The 25,722-nt window shown below is 39.8% G+C and overlaps 1 protein-coding gene across 1 annotated transcript in view; it reads right to left on the reverse strand.

Annotated features, from left to right (window-relative positions):
• Nucleotides 1-3,765: 3,765 nt before the first annotated feature.
• ABCA13 (ATP binding cassette subfamily A member 13) overlaps nt 3,766-25,722 on the reverse strand; it is a 300,907-nt gene continuing 278,950 nt past the window's right edge. Inside the window, exons 62-65 of the mRNA XM_065398392.1 lie at nt 22,913-23,005; nt 7,299-7,404; nt 5,099-5,236; nt 3,766-3,855 (exon numbers count right to left, since the gene is read on the reverse strand). Of these exons, the coding sequence (XP_065254464.1) occupies nt 3,766-3,855; nt 5,099-5,236; nt 7,299-7,404; nt 22,913-23,005 (427 nt within the window). The remainder of the gene's footprint in view (nt 3,856-5,098; nt 5,237-7,298; nt 7,405-22,912; nt 23,006-25,722) is intronic.

Genomic DNA, 25,722 nt, shown 5'->3' on the forward strand with positions numbered 1-25,722 from the left:
CTGAGATTTAGGGTTGGTGTCAGAATTGTCTATGTAGTCGTATCTTGCGATTTTCATACTTCCTAGTGTTCAAGATTTTTTTAAGGGTGCATTTATGGTACATCTCTTGAATTGCATTAGCAAACTTAACTGTACCTTAACATTTTTTATTTTATTTTCCTGGGATTGGAAGAAGTCCACATCAAAGTAACCCCATGTGATCTCATCTCCCATTCTTGCCTGGCAGGAGGATCCTGTTCATTTCCTGCTGGCTCCCTTATATTCTGCTGAACTGCTACTCTTTAATCCTCATGGTATTTCTTTTAACCATGGCTGGCACAGCTGACTGGCAAATGGGACGAAAAAGGTAGGCAGTATGTTGTTCTATAGCTGGAATAAGTTAGGTGTATATACAGATCTTGCCTTTTTGTTTAACCTTTCTTACAGTTGAAACCCATTTTTCTCTATCTATTGACAATCATGGAAAACCAGGTGTGTGCATTTACTAATTTGATCTGCCTGAGTGCATCACCATTGTTCTTTAAAGTCCCTTGGCTTCTTTAACTGACCTTCTTTTCATGGGCATCACATTTATGCGTAACAAGAGGGGCCAGAATTTGGCCCAACGTGTATTTCAATTTGGCAGTAAGTATAATTGCACTGATGAAACAATCTTTGCTGTGATGCTAAACAACAATAAAGGAAGAGAGACTTCTGATGTCTTTTCAGATGACCAAATTATTACTCAGCACAAAGAAGTTTAATTAAAGCACACAGTGGGAAGTCCCACGCTGAAAGAACTGGAATCTTGCTTTCTCTGCCAGAAGAAGAAAGATATGATTTCCATTTCATATTTGCTGCCATGATCATGACACTTGTTTGTGATGTCACCATCTAGTATATAACTCTGAAAGAGTGTTGTCTTCCAGAACTCCTCAGAGAAGCTGTCTGACCTCAGCTCTCACTCAATCAAAGCAAGATATTTACATTTGTGGCTCTGATCTGATACCTTTTTTAAAAAACAAAACAAACAAAAACACATTTGCAAGCTGCTGACATTAAAAGATGTAAAAACCATCCCATCTTTCCCATTTCTAGAGATAGATCAAGAAAGCAGTTATTCTAACCTGATTAGGTTTGGGCTGGGTTCAAAATTCAGGTTCAAGCACAATCTGGTCAGATTCAACTACATCAAAGTGTCACAAACCATTCAGATGAGACATGGCCTTTAACGGTACAAATCTCACAAATCACCAGAGCAGATGACTGCAACAAGCCTCCCACCATTTTAACTGGATATGTCATAAGATTTGATAAAAACAACGAGGAGTCCTTGTGGCACTTTAGAGACTAACACATTTATTTGGGCATAAGCTTTCGTGGGCTAAAACCCACTTAATCAGATGCATGTTATTCTGAGATTTCCACTAACTACGGTTACATGTGAACCAGATCTGGGAAACAGGTCCCTTTTGTTCTGGACTGAAAACCATATGGGAGGTTAAGATACAAGTAATTAAAATCCTAAATTCATGGGAGTTCTGATTTAAGGTTCAGATTTGGGCTTTTCTCTACCCATTTCATTCTAGAAAGTGTGAAAGTGAAATTAGATCCAACCAGCACTGAAGTCAGTGGAAGCCTTTTCTTTTTACTTCAATGGGCATGGGAATAGGCTTTTAAACAGACAGATGTGAAACTCATCTTCCCTATTTCAACTTTAGCATTTCAGCCATTCCTTTGTTTTAAATTCTGAGTTCAATTCTCATTTCATCCTTCAAAGCAAGAGGCACACTATGTGACACAGGGAAATCGGTCATGGAAATACCTACCAGAAATCTCATAAGAGGTGGTGTATTTCTGGTTTAAAATCCTCTCTTGTCTTTGATTCAAAATCCAAAGGTGATAACACGCATAACATTTCTGTGTGATTCATAAATTCAGTGACTCTGTCAACATTAACATATGAATTGACCTTTTTGTGGAACAGATTTTTTTTTCTTTAATTAAAAAAAAAAATCTTCAAAGACTAGACTTGAGCCTTGCAAACTTCCAGAGTGCAGCATTTCAAAGACTGGGAAAATGTCCTCTGAGACAGAACCCAGTACACTGGAACTCAATTAGATTTTGACCTTCTTCAACCATAAAGAATTGGGAGAGAGACATTGTTTGCTACTTGCTTCAATTAAATTGGGTCCCGAGAGAGACAGATGAAGAGATTCAAAGAAGAGAAATACAGTTAACAGAATTGCATTCAACCATCAGTCTGAAATAAATCTTATTTACTTTATTTACCCACTACATTAATACAATATTCCAAACTTTACTCAGAAAAGTGACATTTAATTAAGTTTTCAGGATTTAACATTTTCAAAAGAGCAAGAATAAGTTTTCAAAGTGGGAACCCTGAGTTCTAAATTCGTTCAAAAGCATCATGGTCCAAAAATACACCTGTCAATGTGAGAATCAAAAACCCTTCTGGGTTGGCTTGAAAAGCCTAAGGCACAAGCATAACACTTTAAAATTACATCCTGCTACAGCATGGCATTAAAGCAGGGACACAGGAACACAGATAGCCTCTGATTAGATCCTTTTATCTCAAAGTGTACAATTTGATTTTCACAGAAATTATATCACAGAAATAACTTTCTACTAAATCACAGTGTTCCAAAATTTCAACAATCAGATAATAGAGCCCAATGAAAGTGATATCAACTACTGTGCACAGAGTTCCCAGAGAGCTTGTTTATAAAAATAAGCTAAGAGCTTCTCCTCTTCCCCCCGCTCCAAGAAGTTCTAATCTTTCTCTAGCCACAGAATAGCCACAGAAATATGAGGATGGATGAAAGAGGCTGAGATTTTGTTCATTAAATGTTAATTTCTGTCTCACATTTACAGGCTGATGACACTATTGAAGGCTGTGACACAGCCCTGTGTGAAGAATCTGAAATTGGGATAAATAGCCTGAAAAGGTTATTGATCAATGCCTGTACACTTATCTCGTTTACTTCCAATATGTCCTTGGCTACAATCCATTTTGACCTTCTCTTAGAACATTAAAAAAAACCATAAAAAAGCTAACAAAATAGATTATTATTAACGATGCTCTAGAATCTCTAAAGAAATAACCTACAGGTGTTAGGGAGAACTCATTGTCAAGTATGATTTATGAAACCTTGTTAAATGTACTTAATATAACTGCACTAATACCCCCTTTGACAAAAGCCCTTATGGAATATAGTGCTTCTTTTATACAATAAAAAAAGGCTAATTTAGCTTGTCATAACACAGAACTGAATTAATGCAGAAGTCAAAGTGCTCTCATTTGAGCTATTAAATACAAATATTATATGATAGCACGGCTGTTCCTAATATCCATTGGGTTTTGCTTCCCTTGTCATGTAATAATTATGACTATTTAATGTGACTGTGATCAAATGAATAGAGAGCCACCTCTCCCCTCCGCCGCCCCCCCAAAAAAACACAACTCCCCCCCCCAACTTCTGAAATGTCACTCTTTATAAGATCAGCCCTTTTACTGTGTTACAGATTTCATTAATTAGGCCAAATGTTTCATTATAAAATTCCAGTTCAGTAAAGTACAGTACATTTTTTGGCTTTTGTGTGTGTATATATATATCTAATAACCACTCTGTCTACTAAGAACTGGTAGCTCTGTTTTTTGGTCTATAAATTGCGAACTTCCCCCTCCCTTTCAGTTTGGCAGTAACCAGGTGAAAATTTTTATTGTCTGTAAAACATATTGCTGGACAGTGACCTGCACTGAGCCTAGACTGGCAGATGGTGGTGATGATTGGTGGGAGATTCTTGTGCAGAAGACGGCGTTTCCTGCTGTTGAGTAGCAAAATTAATAAATACCTGCAAGACACAATATACGAGGGCTTATGGGATAGCAATACATGAGCTAGAACTTTGTCTCCTTTTGGGACTTTTTCAGGCCACTTTTATTAAGATGCTTTCTAAAGCAAAACAGTAAAAGTCCATGTTCAATAAAATAAGTTCAAATTTTATATGGTTATCCACATTCCTTGGGAACACTGGATTTTGCTTGTATTGAATAAATAAATCAATATTTTTAAAAAAAATAGGGAGGGGCCCGATCCTGCTTCCATTGACTTGAATGGCAAAACTCCCATTGACTTCAATCGTGCAGGATCTACACCCAGATATTTAAAGCTAAAATTTATGTTGAGTAATCTTCTGAACACTGAATTGATGTGGGCAAACCTCCATTTGAATTCCAAATCCCTGTTCTATTCAGTTGGGTCCCCTGGTTGTTTCCTTTTCACCTACATTCACATGAAAGGGTTTTTTGATCACTCGGATATTTGAGGGATGACAGTTCTTCATTCCCATAACAATATTAACATGCAAGCAAAGGAATTCATTCAAGAGTAAGTATATTTGTTATTCAGTAGTCACTATTATCCTGTTTAAAACTTTCACTTATTCAGTTAGGGTGCAAATAAAATACCATGTGACTGAGGTGAGCAATCACTCACCATAAATAATGAAGAGCAAACAAGCTTGAGTGAACAGTCAAGGAATAACCCATAGGCTATTTGTTTGCATAAATTGTTCATTGAATAATTAAAGCAGCAGGAGCTGATAGATTAATACAAATCAAAGTCTGTTCATGAATGATTTGCACTTGGAAAAAAGAGCTAATCTCACAGCAAATATTATACATAATTAATGTTCTGACCAGCTCGGCTTCTCGGCATTTTCAGAATATACATGAGAAGTTATATCCCTAGATGCTGTAACACAACACTGGCACCCAGGAATTTCATGATCATCACTATATTATACATGGTGTAAACCCAGGATTTCATAGGCATAAGCAGGGATCCCTTCTATCTGTGCATTTCTAATGTGCCTGTTGCAGTGGTACATAGATTGCAAATGCAAGAAAACTGCATAACATTTGCTTCAAAAGGAAAGATCCCAACCACTTACACTAAAGGAGAAAATGCTTTAGGTATTATGACAGCTTAGGACAGCTCTAAATAAACTATATACTGCAATATTCTACTGCATACATAATTAAAGTGGCACAGCATATTCAGAAAAAGAGAGGCAACACAGAGGAGGAACATACCTGCTCTAAAGTGGTTTCGCTAATGGAATAATGTTTGATTTGCAACAAAACTTTGTGGTTCTCTAAAACTTTGAAGAGCTCTGGTAAGCAGCCCCATCCGTATGGTACACGATACTCCTGCAGATTAAGGCGCTGTTCCTTCAAACAAACATAAATAAATACTAGTGAATATTCTGATAAAATTATATTTATTTTCAACAGACCTGGTTTCAATATGAGCCTCAGCTGAAAAATATGATTCTGTAAGAATATACTAGATCTTGATTGTAACATTGTAAAAGGCACAATGCGGTGTGGTTCAGAAAAGATCTTTCAGTTTCCACAAAGCTATCACAATGGAATTGAAAGACAGCTGGCTGTTTGTGGCTGCAGAGATGTATTTTTCTTATCAATTTTAAAGTTAGAGATGGCTTCAAACCAAACCCATTGATTCAGACACTTTGGGGAATGGGAAACATTTCAGAAACCACACTGAAATCAGCATATCACAGCTTGTATCTACAATGGCCAAACCAAAATCTCAAATCAGAACCCTACCCTGAAACTCAGGGTGCTAGAAACCTATACCCAGACCAAAATTCTACAGCTTGGGACCATCTACTTTTATAGGACACATTTTCAGAGACAGGGTTCTAAATTACACCTACAAAGAATCCATTTTGCATGTGAAAATATATATTTTAATCTTGATATTTATGCCTGAACACATTTTGGGGATGCGACAGATGGCTGTGGTATGTTTGAAAGCGTTACCCTTTTATGATGTGTTCATATCGTACAATATATGCAAATCCAGGACACTTTTATGGATACAGGGAACACACCAATTGACTTTTCCTCTGTGACCTTGGAAAACAGAGGTGTTTCAAAGCACTGGACTATAGCCATCTTACTGCAGACATTGGCAAGTTTAGAGAAAATAGAATAAAGTTTACTTTTATTAACTAGTGGGTACCGCATCTATGTTATATAAACACACACAAACCAACTGATCTAGGGTTACCATTAGAGGCTATTATGAACACAGCTAGGAGCAAAAATGTGTGATTTCTACATCAGCAATATTATATAACCAAATAGCCAAGTGCCCGTGAAAATGAAAATCTCAGTACATCTATGGGCTTGTACACCTCATAAGAGTAAGATATTGCACCTGTTTATCTGAACGGATGGACTAAAGTAAAGAAAGACAAATGAAAGGAGGAGTTAAAATGTCTTGAGAGAAATGTCTAAAAATGTCTAAAATATTATATAAGTGGATCTCTTGGTTGGGATGCCCATTTCCTTGCATTAGTTCAGCCTCAGAAGAATTCCCCTATTTTAATTCTGAGTTCAAAAAAAGGCAACCTGCTGGGAAAGGAGAACAAAGTTGTAGCAAAACATTTCAGTCAACTATTAAATATATATTTGAGAGTTTTTCTTGTGATGACATGTATACATAGTAATTGCCATCCAACAATCAAGAGTTACCACACAATGATATCTGAAATACTACAGCATTTCCTTATGCTTAAAATAGAAGGCATCTGAGGCATATTAGATGTCACTGTGTGGTAGCTGTGGGGTAAATGTTGACTTCCTAATGCAGTGAGATCACCTGCCTGCCATTTTCTAGGTACTGGATTGATTGGGTGAGGACAAAGAAAAATATGGTGTTGCTGATGTATTAACTCTAAAATTACTTCCATTCATAGAATCATAGAATATCGGGGTTGGGAAGGACCTCAGGAGGTCATCTAGTCCAACCCCCTGCTCAAAGCAAGACCAATCCCCAGACAGATTTTTGCCCACAATCCCTAAATGGCCCCCTCAAGGATTGAACTCACAACCCTAGGTTTAGCAGGCCAATGCTCAAACCACTGACTTATCCCTTCCCCGCTTCAGTGGACATAGGATCAGACCCTGTGTGCATATACTGGAAAATTTGACTGTAAATACCAAAAATAAGAAAAGGGAATTGCAGCTCATGAACCAATCACATTTGCTTATGCTGCCAAAATGGCCCTACTCTGCATCTGGGGTTCATCTACACCATAGTGTGGGTGACAATTTAACAGTTACACACACATCAATTAAAACAAGTAGCCATATTGATCAGGAAAGACTGAGAAACCAGCTAGTTTATTCAAATTTACCTTTTGTTAATGGTCTCAAGAACTTATCCTTGGCAACTGCTATGAATAGAGAATTTCAGCCATACCTTAAACTGTGTTCCTGTAAAATGTAGCTGCAGATAGTCCAAAATAGCACCATGGTTACTTGTTTCTTTGTTAAGCCAAACCTTGACTGAATAGCCATCTCCAAACCTGAAAGCATTGAGCAGAGACAGTTATACATGTTCTTTTCCATAAAGATGAGACGAATGCTCAGCTAAATTGATTGTCACACAATGTTATCAAGTAGCAGCATGGATGACTATTTTATTACCATCATTGGGATTTTAATATTATATTATCATCAACCACACATTGATAACCACAAAGAATAGACAATGTCATTGATACTCATAGTGCCACAAAACTGTTATTTGTAAAGGAGGACATGTCTTAATGACTATACAGCTTTGAACAGTCAGTGGAGGATGGCATTTGTTACCAGAACCAAATACAGAAAAGGAAGAGTAGGAGGTCTATTTTTCCTAGTGGGAGAGAGAAAGTATTTAAACTGTGGGTGATCATAATACATTGCATTTAGTGAAACCTTGCCATGGAGGAGCTCAAATGTTTTACAAACATGGGTATTATCTGTATTTTACAGAAGTAGAAAGTAAGGCATAGAGTTGTTAAGTGATTTGTCAATGTTCATACTACAAATCAGCAACATTTAGGAACACAACCCAAGTCTCCTGATTCCTAGTTTCCTACTTTAACTACTTGTTAACACTATTAATCTCATGGAATAATGTAGAGAATTTATTTTCCTCTCTCTGGACACATTTCATAATATGTAGATAAGTCAAGATTTGAAAATCTAACTAAAGCATTATTTTTATTAAATATATTCTTTCTAGCATATAGTGCTGACTGTTAATTTTATACATAAAATAGACATATTATAAGTGATGAAAGTCACCTCTATAGCATCATACATTTGCTCATGGTCATTTTCAACTACCGGTGTACGTGTGAGTGCTTTTCCTGCTCTAAAACAAAGTCCACACACCATCTAGATTCAAAATCTCACCCTTCTTTCCTAGGATTTGGCTATAAAATAACACACCACACACAATATAATATCATTCAATATAAACTTTCTCCCCTGCTTTTCTGTTCCTAGGGTTCCTTTCCCAGTATTGTTCAGCTTATACCCTAAATCCTCTCTTACAAGCAAACCACTCCCACCTGCTTCACTTACATCTGGATGAGGTAATAAGTTGTCACCTGTCTAAGTGAGTCAGCTGAATCCACTTTCTCTCATTAAGATCAAGGCTTGTTAACAGAGTTGGGTATTTCAGACAAACTCTGCTATAGCACCATGGCTACAGAGTGCTACATGGAAGGTTTGTTATTCACTGTTGAATTAGGAATCAGAACACTCCTTTCATATGTTGTAAAATTTTAAGTGTTTCTGGAATGTTCATAAAGGGCCTGAAGTATATGGCACATTTATCAAGTGACCAATGCATTTCCAGACTACGTCACCCACTACTGCACAATGCTAGTGGAATTTCTGCGGCTAACAAGAAGTCTAACAAATGGTAGAGAAATAATTAAAAGGCTATATTAGCCAAATGGCTGGCTCTTCTGAGGCCTGGTGGTGGGAAGGATTCCTTAGTTCACAATGTCCCTGCAGAAATAGCCATTTTCCAGTACACAACTTACGACACATACTGAGTTCTTGGATTTAACATATATAGAGCAAATTATCATCATCATCAAAACAGTGGTAGATGGAATGGTATACAGTATACTCCCATTCACCTGAAACCTTATTATCCAATCTTCCACATTATCCAAATCCCTTCCTCACCCCCCAGCATGAGCCATGCTGCAGAGGGTGCATATCTCATGCTAGGGGACAAGGAAGGGATTTGAATAATGTGGAGGTTCAGATAATAGAGCAGAGGGGGGCGGGGGGAAGGCCCTGATATGGGGGAGGCCACTCCGCTGCTGAATGGTTCCTGTGGCAGTGCTGAGAGCCCTCTGCAGCCCCACTGTCATGGGAATGAGTGAGCTTGGCCATGACAGCAGAGCTGCAGAGGGCTCCTTGTACTGCTGCACCTTGTGTCAGCAGGGATTGGGTGTCACTGGCCCCATAGCATGTGGGGAGCCATTTGCAGTTCCACTGTCACAGGAATGAGTGAGCAGGGCAGAGCAGAGAAACCTAGCCCAGGCTGCAAGGAGAAGGACAAGTTCTTGTCTGTGGGGCAGGCCTCCCCACTGCTGAATGGCTCCGGCCCTCTTGATTATCCAAAACCCATGTTCCCCATACCAATCAAATAATCTGGAGTAAACTGTACTGTACATTATACATTTCCTTCTTCAAGTTTATAAAAATAATATGTCTATAGGTACACATTGCACAGATTGAACACACCCAAAAGGTACAAAAAGAAAAGGCCTGCCCAGAGATAATCACCCCAAACCCTCAGCTCAACCTCTCCTCAATAGTCTGAGAAAGAAAAGTAGTAAAGATAAGATTCTAAAGCACAAGCCTTGGATTCAGGAGGTGTTTTCCCAGTTTCATCACAGACTGTCTGCGTTCCTTTGACCCATTTACTTTATAAAACATGTGGATTATAATAATGGCTGAGAGATTTGCATTGGGCCAGATCCTTAGCTGGTGTAAAGCCATGTACCTGCGACTACCTGACATTTAACACCAGGTGACGACCTAGCCAATTATTTCAAAAGTTTAGATCCATAGAGCAAAGTATTATTTTCATGTATCTTATTAGACTGAAGAATCTTATTGTAGGAATGTTTGGTACAGAGGCTGCATAGCACAGCTGTGTTGCAGCACCCTAAAATATGAGTGCAATGACTTGTTTAAAAAGATATACACAGCACCCCAATACTGCACATGTTTTGTTTTATTTTTTTCCATTGCATTTGGACCCAAACATTTAAATGGTGTAGGAAAAGGTAACATGCCGTTATTTAGTTTTGTTCAAATGCGACACTACCCAATCTGTGCTGTTGATTTCCAAACATTCTTTGAGTAGCATGAAGTAACACATGAATAACATGATCACAGGAGAGGGATGCAGAACACTGTGGAATCCAGAGCAGTGGCTGGCTGGTTTCCCTTGCAGTGATTTACTAACATATACTAGACTTTTAATTAAATCTTTTAAATGCATAACATCATCCCTGCAGAAATGACAAAGAAAATGCAACAAAGATGGATAGTGTTAACAAGGGTGTTCAACGTAGATGAAAGGCAAGCTAAGGTAACCTTTTACTAGAGATCATTGATTCTGATCAGTCTTCTGGTGTCTGTATACAGAGGTCCTGTGGAATTACAGTCAGAAAAGTGCTGTTTTATGGAGATGTTCAGCAGTCTTATAAAATGAAAATGTTGCATGCAGTGAAGTTTCCAATTAAAATAAATAAAAATTCTGATTAGCACAGACAGCAATCTCTGTGGCTTAATGTAATTCTTAATCCTGAATGGCATAAATACCAACCTGGGTACAAATAAAAAGCTTTCAAAAATGGGAAATGTTTCTGACTAGTCAAATTATGCATCTCCTATACCTTGAATTCATATTTTATTTACTGCAGAAGTTTCTGTACAGGGTAACACTAATCATCCACATCATCTCCCCCCTTTCTGTAATCATCCAGCAGGTTGCTTTCTGTAGCCAACTGAGGCAATGGAAATTGAATTGACCATTTTTTCCTTTAAATGTTTTCCTCTCTGACCCAGCTGATAAAATTAATGCAGAAACCCAAAGTGGAATTACACAGACCACCACATTCTGATTTGATTAGCAGTGCTAGGATCAAACCTTTAGTACCCAACAGTTCAAGACCTGAGGAGGAAAACATAATCATTAAAGCAGCGTCAGTTGAACCAGTGCACCTGTTCAGCAGCCATCTGTTGCCCTATCTTTGGCGCTGCTCAGCAAAGGTGTTTTCCATTGCTATAAGCACATCAATGTAATGCTGCCTTCATTTGTTTTTAATCTCGCTCTTTTCCAACCAGGCTATTTGTTCAATTTGGACTCTGACCAAACCCAATGGAACTGCTCATGGAAGTAAAGTTACTCATTGAGTGTCTGCATGATTGGACCCTTATTTTGTAAATACCAACTATATTATGGAGCTGGTTCCCTGCCCAGCTCTGTTCCCTTTGTGCCACACAGGCAGTGTAAAGGGAATGGAGGCTGTCTCCTCTAACCGGGGATTCTCCAGTGGGTGCAAAGCCATTAAAACCATCTCTTACGCCACCTTCTCAAAAGCCCAGTGCAGGGGCCTGGAGCGAGTGGAAGTGAAGTGGCTGGATACCAACATCTTCCTGCTACACTCAGTAGGCAGATGTGCTAGCTGATAGTGGTCACCAACTTACAGAAGTTTGTAGGTGCTCCTGTAACCTGCACCAAGAATTGGCAGAGTATCAGAAAGCTACAGCAAGGAGCTCCCTGAATTCCCATGCCACCCCTCCCATCAAGTTTGCTAAATGTAATTTCAGTGAAGCAGAGAATCTGGGCCTGTATCTTAATTCCTGATGACTAGCCAGAGCAGCTAATCATCTAGATATATCTCACTATTCAAAAGACACATTTCCCTTATGTTTCTTTCTAGTTCTGTTGTCTCTGCCTGGAAATATGCATCATTAAATTAGCACTGTCTGAAAATTTGCTTGTGAAAAAATAATGTGCAGCCTTTATCTTTTAGTATAAAACTAGCTTGATTGATCTCTTCTGTTACTTCACATAATATCAACAGATTACTCAAAGAATGACATTATATCAGGCAATAAAATCAAAGCATTATTGGAATTTAATGTCTAGAAGGGAGAGCATAAGCCACATCCTTCAGAACGTCGGCCATACTTCAAGGATATGAAACAACTCACCATGGGAATGCTTAGCTATTTACTTCACTTCACATTCCTTTCCATACACTGTATGCAATTTTTTCTTCCCTGAAATGAATAGTCATCATGGGTGCAAATTGGCCCACTGACTTCAATTATCACTACTCACATAAACAAAGGATTAGGCCCTCTATGTGACTCTTCACAGAATGCACAGTAAACCTGTGGAACTCATTGCCAAGGGATGTTGAAGGCAAAAAGTATAACTGGGTTCAAAAATAACTAGATAATTTCATGGAGGAAAGGTCCATCACTGACTATTAGCCAGGATGCTCAGGGACAAAACCCCGTACTCGGTGTTCCTAAACCTTTGACTGCCTGAAGCTGCGACTGGATGACAGGGGGTGGATCACTGAATAATTGCTGTGTTCTGTTCATTCCCTCTGAGGCATCTGGCATTGGCCACTGCCAGATGACAGGATACAGGGCTAGAAGGATCATTGGTCTGGCCCAGCATGGCTGTTCTTATGTAATAAAATTTACTAACAAATACAAATGTATTCGAAAAGAGGGAAAAATGGAGATAAATTTATCTATTAAAAATTAAAACTGATCTGATGAAACTTCTGCTTTCTTTAAAAAAATCTTGCTAATAAATTCAAAATTGGTACCAACTGCTACATGCCATTTCCTTATATGTTTATTCAAAGTGGAACAACCTCAGTGTTGCTGAACAAATACCCAATCATGAGTAGATTATATAACATTTTTTAAAAAACATATAAAATTTCCTTCTCATAAGCTATTCATCAATTATTTTTCTTTGTAATTCTGTTTTCTTAAGTAACAACAGGAATGTAAAAACAGACAGATTGACACATAATACATAGGTATGGGCCATATATTGTGTATTGGACATATATTTCATAAGACATGCCCATGTATACACACTCAGAGCCCAGATTTTTCAAAACCTAGTCTCATAAATCCATATTTAGGTCCCTAAGTAAGTGGCATGGTTTTTTAAAATGCTTGACTCCCAGCATCTCCCACCACAGCCAACAGGAGATGATGAGCACTTGACACTTATGGGCTTAAGATCCTAAATGCAGGCACCTATTTTTAAAATCTTGATTATTTTATATACACAGTATACTCTTAATTATCCAAATAGCAGGGTGGGCATGGATCTTATTCTGATAATTGGGATTTCAGATAATCAAGATGGCAGAAGCCATTCAGTAGAGGGATGGCCTCCCCTGATGCTGGGGGCTCGTCCCCCTCTTCTTCCTCCTCCTTGCAGTCCTGGCTGGGGGTCTCTGCCCTGCCCTGCTCACTCACTCCCATGAGAGCAGGGCTGCAGAGGGCTCCCTGTACTGCTGCATGGCGGGTGACACCCAATCCTTGCCGGGTAAGGTGAAGGGCAGAGCAGAGACTCCAGACCACGACTCTGCATGGGGAACAATGAAGGGATTTGGATAATGCGGAGGTTTGGATAATAGGGTTTTAGATAAAGGGACGCATACTGTATATCAAAATCTCGATAACTATATTCACATACACATGTATACATACATTGTGTGTGTATGTGTGTCTGTGTGTGCACGTGCACATGCATGTGTGTGTACATACACCCACACCCATCCCCTGGGCTTGATTCACCACTGAGATACTCTGGTCTTCCACTGGTGGAGTAATGAAATGGTGGTTCAGACTCTATATATAACAGACCGGGCTAGAGGCACGACCTGCTGAGGTTGCCTGATACAGCTCAGTATAAGATCTTGTTTTGGGGAAATTTCAGCTAAAATGGCTAATGTCAAGAATAAGGCTAACCCAAAATATGTTGTTTTACTCAGGTTGAGAGAGTCTGGCAACCTTTTCTAGAAACGCCGGAAAAGTTCTAGTGCCTCAGCTTTGTAGCAGGGACTTGAAATTTGTCAGGAGGTGTCCTTTGTGTCTGGGTGTACTTTTTGCTCTCCCCATGAAGATCGACCCAATTTGTCCAAGTTATAAGCCTATGAAAAACTGCAGTGTGCACATACTCAGTAGAAACTTAGATGTTAGCAATTAAATACCCCAAAGAGTCTGTCCGTGTTGGACATTTTCCAGCCCTGGGCTGAGCAGAACATTCGCTGTGATTGCAAATTTGTGCTGCCACGGGCTATGCAGGTCTGGTCACCTGAACAGGAGTCTCACTCCTGTGGTCTCAAGTAGTGTGGAGGAGGAAGCTGCCCGATTTGAATGCAGAAGGTACAAGAGTAGATTGGGAGAAGGAACTTGCAGGGGTGGAGACAGGACTGGAGGATGGCAGAGGGAAATTGGGAGTGGCTGGGGAAGGAGACTGGATTGGGACCTGGGGAGCAAAACAGGTGGAGGGATGACTGGAAGCCAGTAGGTCAGGGAAGACTGTTTGGATGAGGAGGCAGGGGCAGACTGGGATATGAGACCCAGTGGGGCAGTGGACTGAAGTGAGGGAAACAGATATGAAGAGGTGCCACAGTGAGGGGGGAGTACAGGTAATCTTGGAAGAAGGAGCTAGGCAAGGGAAGCACAAATTAGATAAGGAGCTTTTGGAAGCAAGAAGGAATGGGAATATGGGCTGGGGGACATGACTGAGGGTAGAATGAGACCGATCAGATGAAAAGTGGGGACGGTGATTGTTTGGGTAAGTGTTGTCTGGAGGAATCTGATTAGGACTTGGCTGGGCAAGAAGACCAGGGCTAAGACGAGAAGCCTGAGGAGTGGAAGTTGGAACTGGAGAGGCAAGGAGAATGGGTCTGGGATGAGGATTCAGGGGCAGGGAAGAGCTAGAACTGGGACAGGGACAGATTATATCAGATGGAAAAGAGGTCATGGTTGGGGAGAATGAATACAAGAGTCTGTGCCCACTAGAGCACAGAACCTGGAATGGAAACCAAGATTCCTGAGCTTCATGATTCCTCAGCTGTCAGCAAATGTCTATGACACCCACTGGCAAAGTGTCCCATCTCCTCTAGTGCTACATAGTCTACACAGAGGATGGCAGCCTACCACTGCTATCAATTATTTCATTAGCTCACATGGTAGAAGTCTGTACAGTGGATTTAAAGGTTCCAAACCTACTGATGACCTAATGTGGATATCAATCTGATGGCAGATGATGGAATTTCTGTTTTCTTCAGTTAGCTTTTTTTTAAAAAAAACTTAAACCTAGGTTATTACACACGAAAAATATTAAAACAACATCATTAAGGTTGGAAGGCCAAGCACACAAAAGTCAGGGAATGTCAGAAAGAAGAGTGCCTATGCAACCTTAATAGGGCCCTCTCTGCAAATGCATTATGCTAAAGTCTTTAACAGGACCTGTGCCTCATTCAGTGCTCAGGCAACGTTAGTTCTGGCATTTCCTAACTTTCTTGTGCTTGAGTTTGCAACTTAATCATGTTCTTTTAATGTAAAGTTTGGTGTTTAATATGTATAAATATAAATAGATAGGGCTCATTCCCAGACTTTTAATGTTTGGGAATTTTTAAAGATATATAATATTTGTAATGAAAATGTACCTTTTCAGGGTGTGCTAGCTGGACTCACAGAAAGCTGCTTTCAACCTTAACTCTTCATTGGGAATATATTGAGATAAATATATTATACATATATGCCTACACACTCAGTGACAACAACAGCTTTGTCAAATGCAAAAATATTTTGATTGTTCAAAATAATAGGTATAAAAATGGCATTATTGCATGACATTAACTGCATGTTTTATGACTTCTAATAAACACATTGTGACTTTATTACCTAATAAATATCGGGATCCTCCAGTATTGTAACTGTTTCCACTCAGCACTGGAATATTCATGAGATTTTTAAATTCAAACCTCTCCTTTCACTCGAAGAAATCCACAAGTGTATTAGAAAGAAAGACGAAAATTTTCCTCATCAACCTAATTTTTTTAATGGTAAAGTGTAACTAGTTTGGTAACACATTTTCACTCCAGCTCTGCCATAACAAATGGATTAGTTGTTTGGTAATTTAATCAGCTGGCTTGCCGATATTATTTGTGCATAGACTTGATGTGCATCCAGCACTTGAAAAATGGGTATGGGTATTTCACTATGAGAAATCTGTCCAGATGGACCCAGAATGAAGGAAGATTTCAAAATATTGTTCCTAGGGGATTGGCCAGCTGTATCGAACATAAAAATGCTTCTGTGCAATTTTTTGAAAAACATAAAATATAATGGGGGATGCTGGGGAGAGCGCAGAAATGTAATCCATTCACAATTTAGAGTAATTGACTTATTTGGCAGGAGTCAACTGAAATTAGGTTTTAGCAGCCACATCTACTAAAGCATGTAGCTCCTGCAAGCCATATCTGGAACTAAGTTTCTAGCTCACCTCTAAGCTCACTCTTTCCAAGTAACAATGCCTTTTTGGCATTATTCAGAAATTTACCAGCTGCAATAAGACTATATTTATCTACGTTGACAAAGATTTAAAATATCTCAAAATGCTACCCACTACTAAAGTTATTGTCCAGTTCCTCTAAAGCAGGAATCGGCAACCTTTGGCATGTGGCCCATCAGGGAAATCCGCTGGCGGGCCTGGATGGTTTGTTTACCTGCAGCGCCGCAGGTTCGGCGGATCGCAGCTCCCACTGGCCCCGGTTCACCGTTCCAGGCCAATGGGGGCTGCTGGAAGCGGCGCGGGCCGAGGGATGTGCTGGCTGCCACTTCCTGCAGCCCCCATTGGCCTGGAACGGCGAACTGCGGCCAGTGGGAGCTGCGATCGGCTGAACCTGTGGCGCGGCAGGTAAACAAACCATCCAGGCCCGCCAGCGGATTTCCCTGATGGGCCGCGTACCAAAGGTTGCCGATTCCTGCTTTAGAGGAACTGGACAATAACTTTAGTAATGGGAAGCATTTTGAGATATTTTAAACCTTTGTCAACGTAGATAAATATAGTCTTACAAATGGCCCCAAATCTGAACAGGAGATGGACTACCTGCAAGTGTAACTTGGACCCTGGATGAACAGTGTACATATCGGTTGAGAATAGGGAAGAAGGAAAACAGGAAGGGAGAATAGGGAAAACAGAAAAACAGCAGTAGAAATTATTCGAGTCTAGAATCTCTTCTCAGTATGGAGTTTGAGTTGCTATATTTATGTATGGGTAAAACTTCAAGACATAATAATACTGTCTCAAGTAAACTAAAAATATGTCTCCTACTGGGTTCTACTATGATATAGCATTGCCTCATTTTAGTGTGTTAAAATAAGGTTCCAAGAAAGTGTTACAAAATTATGCTAGTCACCAAAACGTAAGGCTTTTAAATTGAAATGAACCAATGACAAAGGTTTAGTTCAGATGCTGACACAATATTCAGTCAGATTTATTTGTTTCACTCAACTGTCAATTCGACCACTATATTCCCAAGTGATTTGGGAATATTTACTCTATATAATTTCTAGAAAGATTAACACGGTGTGACAGACCCAGACCAGTGGGGTACAGGAGTCTGGTAGAGGGCAAATATACTGGTCACTGGATGAGTAGTTTTCTGTTCCCTGAGTGACCAGAGCTGGGGCTGCACTAGAGTAATCAGGAACCTGCTAGAACCAGTTAAGGCAGGCAGGCTAATTAGGACACCTGGAGCCAATTAAGAAGAAGCTGCTAGAATCAATTAAGGCAGGCTAATCAGGGCACCTGGGCTTTAAAAAGGAGCTCACTTCAGTTTGTGGTGCGAGTGTGAGGAGCTGGGAGCAAGAGGCGCAAGGAGCTGAGAGTGAGAGGGTGTGCTGCTGGAGGACTGAGGAGCACAAGCGTTATCAGACACCAGGAGGAAGGTCCTGTGGTGAGACTTAGGGCTTGTCTATACTTACCGCGCTGGTTTGGCGGCAGGCAATCGAACTTCTGGGTTCGATTTATCGCGTCTTGTCTGGACGCGATAAATCGAACCCAGAAGTGCTCGCCGTCGACTCCGGTAATCCTGCTCGGCGCGAGGAGTACGCGGAGTCGACGGGGGAGCCTGCCTGCTGCGTCTGGACCGCGGTAAGTTTGAACTAAGGTACGTCGACTTCAGCTACGTTATTCATGTAGCTGAAGTTGCGTACCTTAGTTTGAATTGGGGGGGTTAGTGTAGACCAGGCCTAAGGAAGGTGTTTGGAGGAGGCCATGGGGAAGTAGCCCAGGGAGTTGTAGCGGTCATGCAGCTGTTACAGGAGGTACTATAGACAGCTGCAGTCCACAGGGCCCTGGGCTGGAACCCAGAGTAGAGGGCGGGCCCGGGTTCCCCCCAAACCTCCCAATTGACCTGACTGTGGGTTCTTCCAGAGGGGAAGGTCTCTGGGCTGTTCCCCAACCCACATGGTGAATCTCTGAGGCAAGAAAATCCGCCAATAAGCGCAGGACCCACCAAGATAGAGGAGGAACTTTGTCACAACGGGTAAAGAATTGGTTAAAAACAAATTGTAAATATAAAAATATGCATAGCATCAGTACAACCAACATAAAATACTTCTGCTAATGTTAAATGACACACAAATTAAATTAAATGTTAATGAAAGCCTAATGAAATCAAAGGCTCTTAAGCAAAGTAAGCAGTCATGGGATAAGAAGGAAGGTTCTCTCATAGATCAGTAATTGATAGAAAAGAGAGAAAACAAAGGGTAGGAAAAATGGTCAGTTTTCCCAGTGGAGACAGGTAAATAGCAGGGTGCCCAAAGGATCTGTACTGGGACCATCACTGTTCAACATATTCATAAATGATCTGGAAAAAGGGGTAAACAGTGAGGTGGCAAAATTTGCAGATGATACAAAATTACTCAAGATAGTTAAGAACAAAGCAGACTGCGAAGAGTTAAAAAGCAATCTCACAAAACTGGTGACTGGGTAACAAAATGGAATTCAAGATGAAATTCAGTGTTGATAAATGCAAAGTAATGCACACAGGAAAACATATTCCCAACTATACATATAAAATGGGGTCTAAATTAGCTGTTACCACTCAAGAAAGAGATCTTGGAGTCATTGTGGATAGTTCTTTGAAAACATTTGCTCAAAGTGCAACTGCAGTCAAAAAGCTGACAGATGTTAGGAACCATTAGGAAAAGAATAGATAATAAGGCAGAAAATATCATAATGCCACTATATAAATCCATGGTACTCCCACACCTTGAATATTGCATGCAGTTCAGGTTGCCCCACTCAGAAAAGATACATTACAATTAGAAAAGGTGCAGAGAAAGACAACAAAAATATTAGGAGTATGGAACAGCTTCTATATGAGGAGATATTTGAAAGACTGGGACTGTTCATATTAGAAAAGAGACAAGGCGGGATATGATAGAGGTCTATAAAATCATGAACTGTGTGGAGAAAGTGAATAAGGAAGGGTTATTCATCTGTTCACATAATACAAGAACCAGGGGTCATCAATGAAATTAATAGGCAGCAGGTTTAAAACAAACATAAGGAAGTATTTCTTCAAACAATGCACAGTTGACCTGTGGAACTCATTGCCAGGATGCATTGTGAAGGCCAAAAGTATAACTGGGTTCAAAAAAGTATTAGATAAATTCATGGAGGATAAGTCCATCACAGGATATTAGCCAAGATAGTCAGGGACGTAACCCTATGTTCTAGGTGCCCCTAAGCCTCTGGCTATCAGAAGCTGGGACTCGATGACAGGGGATGGATCACTCAGTATGTTGACCTCTTCTGTTCATTCCCTCTTAAGCATCTGGCACTGTCCACTGTCAAAAGACAGGATAATGGGCTGGATGGACCATGGGTCTGACCCACTATGGCCATTTTTATGTTCTAACATACAATTAATATGGTTTACATGAATTTCCTTTCAGCAGAATTCTCGCTTTAAAATAAACTATAAATAAAAAAAAGTGTCACCTGTTTAACCAACACACACAAAAATCATTCTTAATTTACAATTTATGTGGTTTACATGCATTTCCTTTCAGCATAATCAATCACCAAGCAAATCAATTAATATTATGACTAAGCACAATACACACTCTACCACTCAAATAGAATGGGATTCCTCACCTCCGCTACAAACATGTTTTCACTTCCAGGATACAACCACACACAATGCACTTATCAAATTCCTCAAAGTCACACTCAAGCATACAATCTTTACTCCAGTCTCAGTGTGATAACTACAACAGCCTTTTCAAGTTAAGGCATAATCTATCAATAGCATACATTAATCATGCGGAAGTCAGAGTTAAGGTTGTGCATTTCAGTTGAAAGTGGAAGGGGAATTTTGTTGTAGACAGGAGAAAGTCTGCAATTGCGTTTTGGCAGTAGAACAGGTTAAATCAAGTTCATCTAGATGTTAATGTTGCCTTAAGTGATTGCACTGAGATTTATTGACTCTCTTCACTTGAGTCACCTTAATTGAAAATTAACTGTGTGCGTCTGTGTGTGTGTGTAAGGGGTGGGGTTACTTTTTGTTTCTGTTTGTACAAAGTGTTACAGTGCTGGTGGATACTGTGTTGGCAGGGTATAAAAGAAACAGGGACACTAAAGGGTGTTGAGTAAGTGGGCATGGGGATGTGGGTAGGCTTTAAGGCAGCAGGAATTGGTGAGTGAAGCAGGCAGTAGGTAGCATGGGTGGTTGGTAAGGGTAGTAGATTGAGGAGGGAAGCAGTGTTTGGCAGCTGGGCATTTAGGATGCCAGGAAAACAGGAGGTGCAGAATATAAATTGTATTGCATTTCGAGTTGTAAGGTTTCAGTGGGATTAGTAAGGCTGAAAGGGGGCAGAGGAGGAGGCTGGGAAGAGGAGGGAGTAATGAATGAACTATAAGAGAAGCTGGGGGAGGGGGAGGTAAGGATGGTTCCAGAGGTTGGCTGTGAATATCTGATGTGGGTGAGCATAGCAGTGGTATTGAGCAGGGAGTAAGAAAAAACTGCAACAGCTAAATTTCAACACAGAATGGTCTGAATTGATTTCTCTGGGAAAGTTAGTAACTATTTTTTCCACCAAAATGTAATAGTCCTCTGGAGAGTAATTGTGATATATATTTGGAAACTAAACTCAATCCATCAGTGAGCTGTGAAATAGAGAGAAGCTTCACTCCAGCACACCATATCTGGTCTGTGGGAACCTGGGATGTTAGTGAGGTGACCAAGCTGCGGAATAAAGAAACCTGGAATCAGGAGCCGGCTGGGGATGTTTGTATGGAGCGGAGCTGGGAAAAGAAAGCTGCAGTGAATGGAAGTTCATGGAGGATACTGAAATTCTCATTGGCTTCCCTTTGGGTATATCCCAAGTGTTAAGATGGAGAAGGGGAACGTCTATTGTATTTAATTTTTACTTTGCCCAACATGTCATTTTACTAGATGCTTGTGTGTGAGGCTCTAAGTTAATGGTGACGGAGGTGGCTTAGCTACAGGAAGCTAAAGACAAAAGTGAGACTGTTGGAGCCAATTTTCAGAACTGGATGATATTAATTGATTCCTCTGGAAAAGTTATTAACTTTCTTTCCCCCACCCCCCAAAAAAGAAAGGGGGGGGTAGAAAAATCATTAGATCTCTGGACAATAAGTGTGGTAAATTTGGAGACTAAATTAAATCACTGAACTGTGAGCTAAAGAGATTTTAAGTAAAAATCTCAGTGCAGCTTTAACTACGGGCTCACTACAGATGCCTCAATGATATTGATAACCAGTGCACATATCACAAAATCCCACATGCATGCCATTAAGATTCAATTATTGAAAGAACTGACATGGCAAATAGAAGGAATGCAAATCTGCTGATAATGTAAAATATGCCCGGTGTGCTGTTTTTCCACTTAAAAATAATTAATTTTACAAGAATAATGACTATGAATTTGTGTCAGACACTCTCTCTTTTGAGAATATGTTCTGCTGGAATCCTGTTTTGGAGAAACTGAAAGCAGCTGTTGATTTGTGAGTGTCCTGAATTCATTAGGATTGGGAGGAACTTCCGGTGTGTCACCTAGTTTATTCCCCTGCCTAGTTCTCATTGCCCCCAGTTACCTGATAGATGCATATCTATTTTAGAATGGATATCTCCAGGCATTGTGATCCCAAAAATTCCCTTGAGAGCTTGTTGTTATTATTAAATGTGCTTACAGTTATAACGCCAGATGCTCAGCTGGTGTAAATTAGCATAGCCTCACTGACTCCAATGGAGTTATGTTGATTTACTCCAGTTGAGAAACTGACCCAAAGTTTATTCTAACATTTAATCTAAGTTTTAAAAGCTGAAGTTTAACTCACTACTTCTTGCCCTGTTTTCCTGTTGCTAATGCGCACCTGTCCTCTTTATAACATACCCACTTACATAGATTATGTTTGACTTCACAGCACAGACAAAGCAGAATTGAGTGTGCTCAGTCCATGAAAAGGAAAGAGAGGAACATTATTATTTATAAATAGAGAGCCTGATTCTGAGGACATACAATTATCACTGAAGCTAATTTGAGCGGCCAGAAAGCATTTCTTTAGTGGCAACTGTTCTGGTACGTGCTTATTTCTATGAGCAGAGAGGCATGTGATGAACATAAAGCTTTTTTTATGAATCCAGCAAAATGTCAAATTGCACACAATCCATTTCTCACGTAGGAATTTGATTTAGATACAGTTTTTTGTCTTTCAAATACCAGTGCAGATTATAGAGTAATGTCATACATCCATTTAGTTTGCTAAGGCTTCTCTTTTAACTTCAGTAATAGCAGGTAAGGGGAAATTGTTCTGCAGTTATAAGTATTTATACCCTATTGGCACTCTTGAAATGTTTAGCTAAATCTCTGCCTGAATTTAGCAGCAGCAGGTTACATGTCAACACATAATACCTGTTTTTAATATGCTGGGGAGAACCAAGACACCTGAAACCGCCATCGACCATAATAGCAAGACGAGTGCAGAGGGCTTCACACTCTTCCATACTAGAGGAAAAATGGTGAAAAGAACAATAATTAGGAAAGATGAAAGTTATTTATGACAAACTTTAATTAAAATTTGAAGAAGTCTGGATGTCAGAGAAGATGGGATACAGAACCTTTCACTTCTAGGTCAATGGTTCAAATGCATCACTAATCAGTAGAGACCAAAAGTTACTACCATATGACAGCTGGTGGAGCCCTATAAAAATGAATTCATGTTTTCAGTCTGTTTCTAAGTGGATAATTTTGGCCATGTTACAAAAGCCATAGTACTACAGGCACTAATTAACTACCTTATTTGCACTCTCAGCAGAGATGCTAAGGACTGGGCTATCAGCTCAATGTTCTCTAACATGCGTAGTGGAGGTCACTCCAAATTAGGGTTGGAATGTTTGGCAGGGAAGCGTGGTAAAACTACACTGCTTCTTTTGCATCGTGCTAGTCCTTGTGAAGTGAAATACTACTTAGTATTATTATGGGCGACAGAGTAGAGACCACAAAATGACCCAAACAAAAATGTATTTAGGATATAGCACCAAAGTTCTAAAAGATGCACCATGCTGTATTTTAATGCTTCAAATAATAATGAATTACCGGTACTTACAAATATTAGAGCAAATGTGCTACCCTCATATGGAATTGAATAATTCTTGCAGAGCATAGAGAAATTAAGTAAGCCATGGCAACAGTAATAAATTTCACATAATAGCCCACTACAGTGGTATATTTCCAAAACCAACATCCAATGGGCATATGTGACAGAGTCTGATTTTCAGTGGAGCCTCAACCGATATTCCATTTGTGCAGGCATAATTCTGCACTTGAGAATAAAGGTGGCTGCAATTCACCATTGACACACAGACTCATGAGTGAGATGCCTGGTAACGTGTGTGTGTGTGCACAGATAGTTCGATGTACCTGCAGTTCACTGTGGCCCTGACTTTACATCACCATGTAGGGTAGGGGAGCAAGGAATCAGTCCCTACCCTTGTTTGGCTCACCTATGGGCAGACCAGAATTACAGCCATTGCACTTGGGAAAGCACTGTTGAGGTACTCCTGTGAGAACAGGAGTCCTTGTGGCACCTTAGAGACTAACAAATTTATTAGAGCATAAGCTTTCGTGGGCCACAGCCCACTTCCTCGGATGCATATAGAGTGGAACATATATTGAGGAGATATATATACACACATGCAGAGAGCATGAACAGGTGGGAGTTGTCTTACAAACTCTGAGAGGCCAATTAAGTAAGAGAAAAAAACTTTTGAAGTGATAATCAAGATAGCTCAGTACAGACAGTTCGATAAGAAGTGTGAGAATACTTACAAGGGGAGACAACTTAGAGAAAGCTTATGCTCTAATAAATTTGTTAGTCTCTAAGGTGCCACAAGTACTCCTGTTCTTTTTGCCGATACAGACTAACACGGCTGCTACTCTGAAACCTGTGAGAGCAGCTCATTCAAAAGGGGGCACTGAGTCAGGGACAGATAGGGATTAGGTAGACCATAGCTCTGCCCCTGTTACATGTGGGGAGTATGTTACAGCACTTAAACGTGGTTTGTAGATAGCTCTCCCCACAGCACAAACAGGTAGCTAGCTCCAAGAGGCATTCGCTTTGAGGTACAGTGCCTCCCAATGCTACCTCTGGGGCGATGCCAATTGACACTGCCCCCAGACGGGATAGTAGTTAAATACCACAATCCAGCCCTATGGGAACAATTAATACAACCTCCAAGAACAGAGGTACTCTCCAAAATTTAAGCCCATTAACTTCAGAGACTAAATTTTAAGAGGGTCCCTTAAAAAGGACCCATATATTTTATATGTATACTTGTTGATGCACAAAAAACTGCATTTACAAACACAAATGCATTTCCCATTTAAGAGGTCCTTTGAAAATCTGGCCTCCAATATCAAATCTTGCCCACACGCAACCGGTCACAGCAATGTGCTATTAATTAGAATTGGAATCCATGTACACTACCATTGTTAATTTTTACTACTCTAGCTTAAACATTCATTCATGGAGCTGAATGAATGATTATCAATAATTTATTTGAGGAGTTTATTTTCTTTTCCTGCTCACAATATATCTTTGAGCTGATCACTATTATCCTCAGTTTATTTGTTATTTGAAAATGATGGTTTTATTCTGTGGTTGGAAAATCAAGCTGTGTTGTTTACCGGTGACTGTTTACTTAAATCACATGTTTTTGTTCCCTAGCTGGATGAACAGTCTAGCAATTTGGATACAAACATTCACGTATCTGAATTTAAGGATTCAGTTTCCATGAATACCAAAACAACTTTAAATTCATTTTTCTGTGAGCTTCAAACATTGAACATTCACACAGAGAAAATGTCTTGAACACATCTGAAGCAACTTTCATTTAAAATATCTAACAAATCTTCTGTTGTGGCATTTTATTGATTCATTTACTAATTCAGTATTTAATTTGATCAAAACATTAATTCAGTGTTTTGATTAATTAGTTCTGCCCCTTCTAGGCGTTCTTTCATAATTACACAGATAGAGATTTCTATCAGCGAATCAGATTGCTCCCTCACTTTAAGCCATTTATATATAATTATACTTACTATGTAGCGTGCCCTGCAGGGAACATGCAATTTATTCAAGTTACCATAGATGCTACAAAACAGTTTCAATGTCTCCTCCATTAAACTGACAAAATAGAGAGCATATTAGGGAGGATTCACAA

The sequence above is a fragment of the Emys orbicularis genome, chromosome 2, assembly GCF_028017835.1.
Source record: "Emys orbicularis isolate rEmyOrb1 chromosome 2, rEmyOrb1.hap1, whole genome shotgun sequence".
In the NCBI taxonomy this organism is placed as follows: domain Eukaryota; kingdom Metazoa; phylum Chordata; order Testudines; family Emydidae; genus Emys; species Emys orbicularis.